The 14447-nt window shown below is 41.3% G+C and overlaps 1 protein-coding gene and 1 long non-coding RNA gene across 3 annotated transcripts in view; one reads left to right on the top strand and one right to left on the bottom strand.

Annotated features, from left to right (window-relative positions):
- The window catches only part of LOC105678160 (transcription factor HIVEP3), a 29796-nt gene extending 21182 nt beyond the window's left edge, over window positions 1-8614 (bottom strand). The window contains exon 1 of the mRNA XM_012377260.2: window positions 6166-8614. Within this exon, the coding sequence (XP_012232683.1) occupies window positions 6166-6175 (10 nt within the window). The 5' untranslated portion in view covers window positions 6176-8614. The remainder of the gene's footprint in view (window positions 1-6165) is intronic.
- LOC105678162 (uncharacterized) overlaps window positions 1-14447 on the top strand; it is a 162865-nt gene that overhangs the window by 9257 nt on the left and 139161 nt on the right. The window contains exon 2 of one of the 2 annotated variants that reach the window (XR_010887801.1): window positions 135-231. This is a non-coding gene — a long non-coding RNA (uncharacterized lncRNA). Of the gene's footprint in view, window positions 1-134; window positions 232-545; window positions 1425-14447 lie in introns of those variants that run through there. The other variant, XR_001101669.2, reaches the window with a different exon arrangement.

Raw genomic sequence — 14447 nt, 5'->3', positions numbered from 1 at the left:
TAATAATTAATTAATTAATAGAGATAATTGTAATAATTAAATTAAATTGTAAAAGAAATGTATAATGTTTTCGATATGTTATTTACAAAGTAATACATTTATATGTAAGTAACAATATTATTATACTGTTCCAGGCAAGAGTGTCAAGTTCGTTCCAGGCAAGAGTCAAGATCAACCTTATTGAGATAAAGAAAAGAATTCGAAGAAATATGCGTTCGACAGTGTTGAACGGTGAGTCATGTGTACAATTTTTAAAATTAGTGCGTGCAATAGCTCTCGTCGTATTGGAAATTGTCTTCGAGTATAAAATTACCATCACCTTTCAAACTTCTTTGAAATATATCTCGAGCGCGTTAGTAGTACTGCATCGAACTAACATAAATAATCAGCGTGGCAAGTAAATCTACGTGTATGATTTGTCTCTCGATATTTATCAAAACAGTCGCGATGCATTTACAGGAAATTCGAATGTGATCACGTGATCACGTGATCATCGTATGAAGCATCACGGGACTTATTCCGCGTGAAGTAGTTCGCAAGGCAACGGCAATGGTGTCGGACGTGAGTAAACGTTGTTTACGTTTCGGACGCGTTCATCCTTGCAAAGTAAATTCTGTATACAAATAAACGTCGCGAATATCGAATACAACGACGGACAAATGTCGTAGAGTGTTATTTAGTGTGGTCGCGATTATCTATCTAGTCATTTTTACATTCTCGCGTCCGTCGTGTTTGCTCGTCGAATCGTCAAGCATCGATACGAAGTTGCTTTTGTTTTTGGAACTTCTTGAATACGTCTATATAACCTTAAATCGAGTAATGGACGATTGTAGCGAAGTGTTGTTTAGTATGATTGCAATTACCAATTTTTAATTATTCGTATATTTATCGTACCGCGTTAGACATTGTTAGTTGAAACATTAAGCATCGGTTACGAAATTGTTTGTTTTCCGAACTTTGAAACATATCTCATATGTGTCGAATCGAACAACATAGAATTATGTGGAATAAATCAGTCAGAATGAATATAACCTCTAATTCGCGAATGACATTCAGTATCTAACCTCTAATCTGCATAAAAGTAATTTGTCGAACATTGTTATATCTGTTTTTTGAATTCTTTTAACGCATATCTCGCGCAGTTTCTGGTACACCAGAAATGTCAAACAAAATTATAGGTGATTGTCGTGTTTCACGTTATTTATTTATTTATTGGAAAATGTATAATGTATAATCGCGCAGTAGTGCGAATATATTGTCGGTCGACAAAGAACACGATAAAGAAAAGTGATGATAATTAATTATTTGGCATTATGTTTCGTGGTTGTAAAATTCGGGAGTGCCGTATGAAGTGATAATTAGTGCCATATAAGTCTGGAGCAATGATAGAGCTAATTGCAATGGGATGTTAAATTCATTACCGGGTAAGTTTTAATATCATATTACATGATGTTTGTTTATTAATGATATTTTGATATCATTGCGTTATAATGATTGAAAGATGAAAAACCATTTTTGCGAATTAAACAGTAAAAAAAATATTTTCTATTTTTTGCATTGTCTAACTAACACATTAAATTTGATAATTTTCTAAAAAAGAAAACGTAAAATATTTAAGCGGAAATAGAGAGATGAGATTTTTGTGAAAATTATTCATCTTACTAATTATACTAACAAACAGATTTCATATATAATGAATTTATTTAAAATATTCATAATTGCAGTTATTTAATTAAAATTTTCATTTCCTTGCAAATTGTGAAATTGAATCTTTAAGCTTATTTTTTATCTACAAGATCGTACGTATGTTACAACACTATAACGAGTTTATAGTATCGCCGAGCGAGTGTAATGAAGTTCGCTAGATTTACGATGGGGTTGCATGGGCAGTTAAAGTAAATTTAGATAGCGAGTAAAGTAAATTTCATTGTATCTCGCGTTACCATTGCCTTTTGCGAGATATTTTAATCTGTAAAATTTCACGCCGCTGAAACACGAATTATCCATTTAATCTCGTAATTCTACTTTCGGAAAATCAGTAATATCACTGTTATTACATTCAATTATACACTAGATCGAACGACTTAATTTAAGATTTATTTAACAAGTATTTGCATAGATTTAAATGTATATTTATATATTTTAGATTGTAAAGTTGTATGTTCTAATTTTAAATAAGAAATATAAATGAAGAAAGAGTTAAAGATGATATATTGACGAACAAAATTTTTTATGCAACGCTTATCGTGAATATTTATACATATTATTTATACATATCGCTTTATTATATAACACGTTTCACTTTGTGCATCAAACACGTTAACTGCATCGCAGAATTCACTAAATCACATAACTTACGTTGCAAAAAAACTAAGCAAATAGATCGGACTGATTAAGAAAATCGATTCCGCGAAAGATATTAATCGTAGCTACTCGTTCGATTTCTTCCGCATAACGCGTTAAATATCGTGATAGATTACGCGTAGTTAAGAAGAACGAGAATTCCATTCAAGTAATCAGAGGAGATTCCTGTCAGCTGACGAATGATCCATCATTGATGTCTCCATATTCGTGCATAAAGTAGACATTCCGTTAAGCGGAAGAATTCCTTTTACATTTGAATGCGTACTAGTTCTATATAGGGAGTCCATAAGAAAGATATTAATATCATGGTGCTATTCATGCAATCTACTTAATATTTCGACAATTTTTTTATTATATTCATAATTCTTCGGATTATGGATTATAAACTGGATTATAAACAGCATATTTAAGAAAATTATATATAAAAATATAAAAATTTTTTGCATAGTTAACTTTTTTGTTAAATTTTGTTATGTTTTTAATAATATTTTTCATTAAAAAGATGATTTTAATTTCATTGCTTATGTAATTGCGCACGGTCTTACAGTCACTACGAAGATTTCAGAGAGAATATATTAATAAAATTGCTTTAAAAGGTAACATATTTTCACAGCGACTCCTTCAATGTTTCAAAGCGTAACAGAGATGTTTACAGAATATAAATCTCCTTCATTCTTCGTTTCTTTAACTTGTCCACGGACTTCTCTACTCTATCATCTTTGTATACTATTATTTACACACAAAACAGCCGCCACGTACATCGCGTGTTTATATTTGTTTCAAAGAAACGCTAAGCATTATAGCGTCTACTCAAGTCACAGATAAAATTTTTCTGTATTCTCCAAATTAAAGAAAATTGTTATTTCGATAAAAGAACATTAGCCTTTCTACTCAGATATTTATTTATGGCGCTTAAGGCTCCTGGGTAGTCACCGCAGCCATATTAGATTCGTGACGTCAGAAGCGAGAAATGACACGCCGAGAATTCTTGCGTGCCATTTCTAAATAAAATGATAATTTAACAAAGTAACACTCTGGATCGCTTTAAGACACCTGTAAAATTGTCCGAAAACTATGCTTTTTCCTTGACAGGTTATAAACAATTGTTAAATCAACAGTGAAACGAAGCCTAATTATGCGAGAAAACACACGGTTGACAGCTGTCTGTATGAGTAGAAAATTCTCCTTCTACGTTGGGCTTTCCCTGCTAATCTTAGTTTTCGGATAATTTTACAGGTTTCATGAACACGTCACATATCACAGTACTAACATTTAACGAATATTAATGAAATGGCACGCAAGAATAAATTGGGTAGTCAACATGTCATTTTTTCACGCCTAATAGTTCATCGATTCTCCACCTAAGACGCTGCATAAGAATTTCTGTCATATGGACATGTCGGTAACGGTACTAAGCTATATATATTCTGTATTTATCGCGTTTATTTTTTTGTAAACAAATTTTTAAATTATAAATTAACATTTTGTATGTTATTCAGTAATTTACTTTTATCGAATCAATTGATTAGGTCAAACTGTTACACTATTTATTTATACGATAAATCGACTGGGTAAATTCGACTAGGTTTTTATTCCTACCACAATTATGTCGCTACTGTCAACGCGGAGTTCACGGCTGCGGGGCCAGGAGCCTTAAAGTTTGCGTATTAATACAAATTGCATCAGTTGTTTTGCCCAAAAGTCAAATGATTTGAGGATAAAGTTTCGTATGCAGGGTAAACGTATTCGAGCTATTCTTTCGTAGAAATATCCGCGAGTGGAGCCGCGCGCTAGTCTGAATCGGGCTTACGACTCCGGTCAAGAGTCCCTTCCACGAATAGACGATAAATCGAGAGAAATTCCGACAATCCCACTCGCAGCTTGTCCGATTCCCGCTTTATACGGCTTGGCGTAGCGGCTGCCGCTGCCGCTTCGCCGTCGTGTCACCATCGCCATACGATCGCGCGCACTATACTCGCCCGCTCGCTCTCCATGTCTTCTTGGCGTAGCATGAAAATAGCCCAGCGTACTTGGAATATCGCGTAGTCTACGCGCTAAGCATGCTAAAACAGTGTCATCGTTCAACATCGCTCGACCGACCGACGGACGTACGTGCGTGCGTGCGTGCGTTCGTGCGTGTGCGCGAGAGAGTACGAAGGATTCCGCGAACGAAGCAGGGCTCACCGATGCTTCGATACTAGAAACTAACTTTCTTTGACATGATATATTTGATATCTTACATGTATAAAGTTAAAAAATATTACGATATTTTCTGACAATTAATGAAAATAAGTTAGAGATAAACATAAGTCACTTAGACAATTTCTTAAAAAATAAATTGTTTCATTATCTTGAGCTAGATAATGGACTTTTTAAATTGGAAATAATGAGATTACACTTTTGACTATGATAAACAATGATTTGTCATTATTTTGGTTTCTAATTTTGAATTCTACCTATATGCGTACAATCTTAACAGGAAATTCCCACAAGATTAGTCCGAATAAAGGAACGAAAAAAAAAAAAATAGACAAGATTTGTTATCTGTAATGTGCATTCCAAAATTGTTCCATCGAATCTTTCTGTATCGCGTGGCTTTGTTTTTGTACTCGGCATTCTCTCTACTCGCTCTTCAACTTTGTCATTTCTATCTCTCAAAGTTCACATGTACTTGTTTGATCAGAGGTGGTCGACCAGCGATACGGGAGGAATCCGCGGTTAATTATAATTTATGGATTATTTAATTTGTGCGTGTTGATTCTTGACAATGTAACGAGTGTTTCGGAGAGAGAGAATCAACTTTTAATTAAATTAAATAAAACTTCACCAAACTTTATCAAAGAATTTATAGTTGCAAGGAAATATAATGAACCTAGAACTGCCCGTGTAGCGATTTTTGTTGCTCTTTCAATCTATTCATGAGAAATATTTTTACGTAACAAAAAGAAACGAGTTTTTATAGACTGAAAATATTTCTCATCTGCTTAGCGAGTTAAAAATAAAGCGTGGTCGCAAGCTTCTAAGATTAATCAAGACTGGGTTTTCAAGGAAACGTTAGTAAGCGATGATAGTGTTAAATGATTGCTGTCATTATATCTATCTCTTTCTCTCTCTCTCTCTCTCTCGTATAACATAGTAAAAATGTTTTCTAGTAAAGGCTATAACATGTGTACAATTGAAGGTCGAAATTACTATCGCGTACGCGATGTTCACACGCAATACATACAATTCGTAAAAAGGAGAGGGCAAAGCGAATAGAGGAACCAGGTAACGCTGACACGGTGGACTCGACGTAACAACCGTAGCATCTCTCGTAAATTTTTACAACGTGATCGTAACGCCGTTCACAATATACGAAACTGGTTGGCGAAGAAACCAATCTCTCTCTTTCTCTTTCACGACCGCATTCGGTTTTCCGAGTATCACGAAAACACGTCCCTGTCGTGGCGATGAGACCGCAGGGAAGGAAGGGAGCGACCGAAAAAGGAGAACGAAGTGGCGAACGCCACGAGAGGGAGAAAGAGAGAGGAGAGAGGAACGGAGTAGCGAACCGGGAGAGAAGGGACAGATCGGAGAGCGTGGTCACAATGTGCGAGAGAGTAAGAGAGAAAGCGAGAGAGAGAGAGAGAGGACAGAGAAAGAGATAGAAGCATTGTTGTCGCATCATATCTCGCGAGTGTACGGGGTCAGAGGAAAAGAGGGACAAACACGCCGCGCGGCATGAAGGTGGGAGGGGGAGAGCTGGTAGTGAGAGGGTCGTGAGAGGAGAAGCGGAGAATCGCGGGGAGGCTCATGGTTCACCTGTCGTCATGGCAACGCCGCTTCGCCGCTCACTTGTTACTCCATCGGCATAGCTCGGCCCTCGGCGGCGGTCCTCTCGCAGCCTCCGCAGGAATACGAACGCGAGTCACGATCCATCGCGTGGAACAGAGAGCGACGCGACGCCTCCTCTCTGACGGGCGAGTGCTCGACTCGCCAGTGCGATCTCTCTGCCTTTACGAGGATCGACGAACCCTCTTCTTTTCAGGCGATACGGGCGGGAAAAACAGAAAGTCGCGCGAGAGACACAATCACCCTCTCCTGCGTCCACCACTACACAATATGCACTATATAGATTATCACAGAACACGCACTCTTCGCTGCGAGATGTGTGTATATATATATATATATGTATGTATGTATGTATGTAATATATATATATGTATGTGTGCGTATATATATATGTACTCTTGTCGTCTTTTTTCTCGAACCTCGTTGTTCCTTCTTTCACACGCGACAAACGTAGAATTCGAATGTATCACAGAAATATGATGCGGAGGTGGGGAAGAAATGAACACAACATCCACCCTCTCTTCTCCGATTCGCTTTACTCGCTCGTCCTCCCGCCACGTACTTAAGCCGAAGTCACTCTTCTATTTTAAGCTCCGCACTTGCCTCGTCCGTCGTATCCTCTATCTTTTCCTCTCTCTCTCTCTCTCTCTCTTCTGGCAATGCGAGCCAGTCGTACGCATGGAGCGATATTCACACACTCACCCACACGAAGACACGCGCGCACTGAACGGGGGAGAGACCGAGAGACTCTCGCACTATACGGTACACGCACGAAGAGAGCGCGCGCTTCTCTCGTTATCCACTTACTACGAGCGCGTCAATCTGTTTGCTATGCAAATCAAGTCTGACCGGTGCTGACGTAGACGACGGCAATGACGACGGCGGCACAACAACAATGACAACGACGAAGGCAACAGCAGCTCCGGAACAACTGCGTTGACAGCGCGGTATCTCTCGCTAACGCACTCGGCCGCGCGCAGTTAGTCATTGCTTGCCAACGGGCGACATACGTAGAAAAGCGTAATCGGCCACCGCGCAGCGCGATTCCACGGGGTCTCCTTATCCCCACTGCAAATGCGATACGGCAACGAGTAAATCACACACAGCCAGCGCACTACCACATTCGCTATTACCGCGCGATCACCACTACCACCGCTACTACCATCGCCGGCGATCGCGGCAACGAGCGTTGTGTCGACACGTAAACGCACCGCGTGCGCGACGAGAAACTCCGACCGCGAATTCCCCCGGCGGCTTCACTTGTCCGGTGACGTCATTGGCGCCTAAACACGTCGCCGTCGCTCACGAGCGGCGACTGAGCACTCTCGCGTTCCTCCCGAGAGATCGGTAGCGGTTTCTCCGGCCGATCTATCGCTCGACACGATGTTGCGATCTCGTTATCGCAAGATCTCACATATACGAGCGTATTCGAAGACGACAACCCGTCTCTCGATGATCGTAGCTTCTTTTCTTTCCTCGATAAATTGCTTTGTAGCGATTTACGCAAGCGTTGTCCTAATGTTACTTGGTCCAGTACGATGATCTGCAATCAATTGGCGTTCTTACCGCTGTCTCGTGGATACTCGTACTCGCCGCGTGGTAACTCGTAATTACCGTTCCATTCATCGATCGGCAGAAGAGACGAGTTTTGATTCGATCTAGCGAAGTTCGACATTTCTCCTCATTGATCTTTCGCACCGGTCAGCACTTCCGGTATATTTATTGAATGTAACATCCGCTCCGCTTGGCAAATTTCTCGTTACACCGCGGTTTTTTCTTGTCGTTAATCGACCGCGTTAAATTCACGGACTTCCCTCGTTAAGCGACAGCGACGTTGTAGTCACGCTTTCCCGCTTCCGTTCATGCGTCGATCGCGATCGATCGAAATTGCCACGAGTTTCCTTCTCCCTTAACCACACTCGATCCTTTCTTCTCGATCGCACGTGTCGTTTCGTTCTCAAAATCCTGTGCAGTCACGCACACTGTGTGCTCACCCTTCTCGCATTACTCTCGATCGCGCTCGATTTCCGCAAACACCCGCGCCAAACGTGCGCACAAAACTTTCTCGTTGCTCGGATTTCGGGTCACTCTCGACACATTTTCGATCGCGAGTGCTCCGGTAAAATCTTGCTTTTGCCGCGCTTGAAACTCGCACGCGCGATTTTTCACGCAATAATGCTGAACTATTACCGTTTCGTCTCTTGCACTTCTTTAACGTTTTTCTTCTGCGATCCGCGTGGGTTTCTTCGCTTGCCCGCGTTGTTGTCAACAAGTGATTCCCCACAACGCGAGCGGTCGGCACACCACACACGATCCACGGTGTCGCGTTGCGGTGTCGCACGCCGCACAACGCTACACACCTCCTCACGGCGTTGTTATTGTTGCGTAACTGGTAGACCCCGTGTAGCTGGCTGGCTCCGCAGCCGCGTCGCGAGACAGACCGTGTGGAGTAGTGGTGCGGAGAGTAGTGGAGAGGAATGGCGCGGCGAGAGAGGAAAGGAAGGGAGGGGGAAGAGAGAGAGAGAGAGAGAGAGAGAGAGAATGAGAGAAGAGAAGGCCGGAGAACGAGGTGTCCCCGTGGGTGAGCCAGTGGGCGAATACGCAGTGAGAGAGAGCGCGCGAGCAGTGCGCCGTCTGGCGTGGCTGGCGACAGTCTACTGCCTTCCGAGAACCACGAGGGGCGATTCTGTGTATCGAACGCGCATGGAGGGACGTCGACGGCGGAAGGTGGGAAAGGGGGATCGGTGAGCGATCCTGGTAGGGAGAGTCTGACGGTGAGTGAGGGACGAAGAGACGAGAAGGCGAGCAAATATAAGAAAGTCCGAGCTGCCCCGAGAGCGAGAGAAATAGAGAGAGAGAGAGAGAGAGAGAGAGAGAGAGAGGGTGAGAGATGGGACGCGAGAAACGGAACGGAGGAGGGCCCCAGACACGAGGCTCTCCTCAGGGACGCAGATATGCGCGTTCTCTTACGTATATGTACACCGCAGCGTTACACGTCACATTGGAAGATGATAATGAGGGTTTTAACCGTGGCCTTGCCATCGTCAACGACGGTATTGCGCGCGAAATGGAAAATGTACCGCGAAATGACGACTGACGTGAACACTAAGACCCTGACTTATATCGGATTTGCATTGTATTTCTTTTCACTGCCGTTTCCCGCGATTGACAAATAGTCGCGAAGACGACGACTGAGAGTGGTATTGAATGAGCGGTAACGACCTTTCTTTTTTAACAGTCGTTATTCGAACCGGTCGGCTAGTCAAGTGTTTCGCTAAATTGGCGTTACGCCGTTCCCGTGTAAGAAGGAGAAATAAATCAACTGCGGTCGAGTCGCGCACACTTTTCTTCCCGATTAATTCACAATTCTCGATTTGCCTACATTCACAACCACACACACACATGATCTAACCCAACCTGTTTCTCCGTAACGCGCATTGCGGTGTAATGTTACCTGTTTGTAGAGCGCCTTCCCTCTCCCCTTCTCTCTTCGAAACTCCATTCAAACGCCGAGATTAGCGACTGCGGTTGATTTCCAATTTTAATCATCGTTGAACGCCGCTCCGAGGTCGGCAGCCAATGCTGGCGGCGGATTATAGCGAACTTTTTGAGATCCAGTCTTTGGCCACGGCACCCAAACAAAACGCTATAAATAAATTTGTGAAAATAGAGAAGAGGTTCCCCAGACAACGCGAAGAGGTAGGGATCTCGCGTGATAATCTATCTTATCTATTCTGGATTGCGAAGAGGAGACGAGATCTTCTTCGTCGTCTTCGTCGTCTTCGTCGTCTTGGTTATGTTTCATCATTCCACCTCGAGGGCTCTTACACTGGGGTGGGGGGGGGGAGACCCCGCTGTTATCTGGCAGATATATACAACTTTCTCACGCGTCTGCCAGTCCCGGAAGGATGATCGGCCTTCAGGGAATTGACCTCGAAAAGTCTCCGTTCGAAGAAATAAACCGAACAGATGAAAATAATATAAAACTTCTAAAATCCTGAATATTGGGTTTCCATTTTTGATTTGTCGTAATATTAGAAGAATATTCAAAGCATACTTATATCCGACGAGACTTTGTGAGGACGTTAGCTGAGAAAAGTTTCTTTTCACACCAGCATTGATCGTTAACGTTATAAAATTTAACTTTCGTATATAAATAACTTGCACCTGGCACAGAATACAATGTAAAATTTAAGATTGATATTCCGTGATTATGTTCGTGTTTAACTAAATTTATGACATTATCGCACGACACTATCGCGTATCTATGCAATTTTTGCTTCGTCAGTGAGTTCTAACGGCACTCGCGTCATGAAATTGTTCGCAAGCGTGTTACTAGACGATACCATCTGCGGATTTTCGTTCGATCTTTCTTGCAATTAGCTGTTAATACGCCGCACAATTATGACGATTTGTCGCTCAAGGATAATCGGGCGATGGTATAATTAACGATTCCACGGGTATGAAAGAGTCTATGCCACATATTACGAACGTTCATCGATCGTATCTGAAACGCAACTCCGTCGTTATTCTCACGCACATGCACTTGTGAGCGTGGGCGATCGACTGCGCAATATCGACTGCACCGTGTATGCAACAATTTACTTTCGTTAATTGAACGTAGCAAGAAGATAGCAAGCGCCGATGTAAAATTAAACTAAATATATTTTTACGCTTGTGTATTTAGCGTAAATCCAGAATGGACTAAGAGATAAAGAGATAATTGGTCAGCCAGCAAACGCAACTAAAATAATAGTAAATACATAAAGTTGCTAATTTTATGTATCTCTATACAATAAATTATAGAAAGAAATTAAAGCGGAATGCTAGCTTTAGCTTTTCATCCACTTTCTATGGGTATTATCTGCCTTTATTGCTTGCCAGTTTAGTGGAAATGAAAATATTTGTATGCAAGAATGCACGAAACGCATGCATAAAACATAAGATTATCTTCCCGAAGAGCTATAGCCAACTTTCTTGAAAAGAAAATAATTATTTTTCATATTTGTTTTGTTGAAACTTTGCCAAAAGCGGATTTGATGATTCATTTGCTTTCTACAAATTGATTCTGCAGTGTGTCCCGTCATTGAATGAGCGTGACAGGATAACGAAATACCAATACAATGTAGTACAAATACAATTTGTATGAATGTATCGAGCCGTTATTGGAGCGTCAATCAGCCGGAGACGGTCCTTAGGGTGCAGCGGATTGCACGGATGCGAACGGCCCTTTCGAATGTGGTCGGCCGACGTGATTATTATTGAGTGACAACAAAGGCGGGCTAATTGGCACGAAGCGGGCAACGTGTATTCGTCCAGGAGGACGGTTGTTATCGCGATCCCGGTAATTAAGGTGAAAGAATACAAATTGTGGTGGTTGCGGACGCTATTACAGCCGCAGTTCGATGTTCGCCGCGTGCATACGACCGGGTCACATGGGTGAGACATTTCACCATTTTCTCGCCCGGCGCGTTTTCGCGAAAGGCGTTTAACGAACTTCATTCATGGTGTTCTCAATCTGGTGACGTACCAATATACGTAACAATTGAGGCCTGTCTACCTGCAATTATAGAAAGGATCAAATAAATATGGATATATGGAATACAGAATTTTTTAGAGAAGCAATACTTTCAAATCTATAAAAAGGAACGAGAATTAAAGCTTTAAAGCCAAATAAATTTGAACATGTTTTTTGATATGCTTGTGTGGCGAGTTTAACAAATGTTACTTTTTAATATTTTTTTACTTTTTATTTATTTATTTTTTTATTTTGTATTTTATTATTTATTTTGTTATACATATTTAACTTGGAAAAATGAAATACGTTCGAAAATTAAACTTTATATCGCATGATCTATTTCGGGTATATTTTCACATTTTAACATTTTTACGTACAAGAGTTTTTGCTCTTTTCTTTCGATCTTTTTATTTGTTATATATTTTTCTCGCATGCGTGGGATTATAACACGTAGAACGTATACACCGATGATCAAATAAAAGAGATATAGAATTTATTTTTAAAACAGTGAGTAGTTTAAATTAATACGTAAAAATAACAAGATAAATTCAGAGTAAATTTGTTTCAAACGAAATTTTTAGTTCGCTTCTCGCTCAATGTTTATTACAGTTTAATATCTCAAATTTTATCCATTGATATTCTTGAATTTCATAAAAAGCTTTCCCTTTCTGATTATTTATAATACACAAACTATTCACACATTATTTTTTATCAGACAAATTAATATTAATAGTTTAAAGAATCTCGCCACACAAATAACTTTTGGTTATTCACACGATAGAGAATTTAAAGTCTAATTGTTAATTTATTTTGAGAAACACTGTATTACTGCATTATGGTACAAACTGGCATATGATAGTACAGTAGACTAACTTTGCGTGATTTAACTTTGCACACGGTCTTCTCCACACGGATTTGAACTGACACGTACATTCCTGCTATACACTGACAACGAGTATTCCGACTTTTGGTGACAGTGATTCACGCCTCGGCTATTTCACGTCTCAACTACGTGTCCTCACATAAAGAATCATATAAATAAGATCCAGGTATGGACAGACACGGTCCATAGACCACACGATTTAACAATTTATCATTTTTGTTTAAGAACTAATATTTGGAAAGAATTTAGGAAATTTGATCTAGAGATAGAGAGAGAATTTTTGCTGAAAACGTGCAGAAATGAGGATTTTGCGAATGGCAGTAACAATGAGAGGGAAGAAAAACCTTATACGACTGTTGATTATCGGTCGATCGGTTGATATACCGACACAGGACGAGCCGAGTGGGACAATCGGGACAACGAGCGACGGCAAACCGGCATACAGGCAGCAGGCAAGCGAATAACAACCAGTCGGCCCACGAGAAACCCCAGACTTGTTCTCTGCTTGCGCCCTGCCGGAGTTCCGGAGGAGTCGGACTGTGTTGTTCGTCCGAGACGGCGGGACATTCCACGAATGGCCCTACCGCCACGTTTCGCTTTGCCGCACTCCGCCGTTGGCGAGCCATTGGTTTCTTCTCCCTGCTTCCTCCTGAAGCGTTTCCGTCTTGCTCCGTCCCTTTCTTACGCTACTACGTGGAATACTTTACGGAGCACACTACTACGATGCGCTTCGTCACGCGGCAGTCATGCACACGCACACCACGCATGAGAGTGATCGGTCGTGCCTTCTCCGTATTTTAGTATCATAGGAGAGAATGAGAGCGAGCGAAGGAGAGAATGCTCGGGACAGAAAGAAACGGAAGGATCCTGCGTCTCCGCAGGGCATACGTTTTCCTTTATTTTTTTACAAAGTAGATATACACCCGGGTATCTGTGGAATTCCGCATAACGCTTTTCTGCAAGTCGCCTTCTTCCTTACTTTAATTTTACGATTTTTCTTTGTCCGTGTCTATACAATTTTTTACCTTTGTCTCCTTTTACGATATGTTGCTGTGGATTGCATGCAAAAGACACGGTGGCGTCGAGTCGAATTCGTCTACATTGCGCGAACGCGTCATCGCACGAAAGCGCTGAAAAGTGTCGCGACAAAGGAATGATCATATTTCGTCTAAACTTCACTTTTGCCACCAGCCGAGATATAACGAACATAAGGAATAAAGTAAACTTTCATATGAAACAATTATTCGCGTTTAAAAATGTATGTCGCGAGAGGTATGAAATTCTTGTAATATTACAATTTTTATGCGATATATATTTTTGCGGAATTTGCAGCCTTGTCCTTAAAATACGCTCCGGGAAACGCAGTCTTCTTGTTATCGAAGTTTGCCTCTTTTTTTTCTTTTTTCTCTCGGGAGGAACGAGCGCTCGGCGCTGTTTGTAGTGGAAGTCAAAGGCGTAATAGCGATCGAGGACATTTTACTTAAGGTCACCGTGCCGCGAGGATTTCATTAACGCCTCGATCGCGATCAGTCGGTCGCGCACGCACGGATGGGGAAGGACGGCATTCCCAGAGCGCTTTAATAGAACAGGCGAACAGCCTCGTCGGCTCGACGAGAGGGATCCGTTCGATATAAACGCCTCGATAAGCAATGCAGCGTTCTATGAGCGCCATGGGGGCTGCGGCAAAAAGGACGTTTTATTATCAGATGCAATATGACAAAGATGCGTCCTTCTGAGGAGGGAGAAAAGAGCTTCATTGAAAAACACGTGCATCCCGAGATCCAATGGTCTTGGCATTTTTTTTTTTTAGTTTATTGGAACATTTATATAACGCTAAATACTGAAATTCCC

This window comes from Linepithema humile, chromosome 1 (assembly GCF_040581485.1).
Source record: "Linepithema humile isolate Giens D197 chromosome 1, Lhum_UNIL_v1.0, whole genome shotgun sequence".
Classification (NCBI taxonomy): domain Eukaryota; kingdom Metazoa; phylum Arthropoda; class Insecta; order Hymenoptera; family Formicidae; genus Linepithema; species Linepithema humile.
Note: the sequence above shows the minus strand (reverse complement) of the source record. Positions and strands in the feature narration are given on the sequence as shown.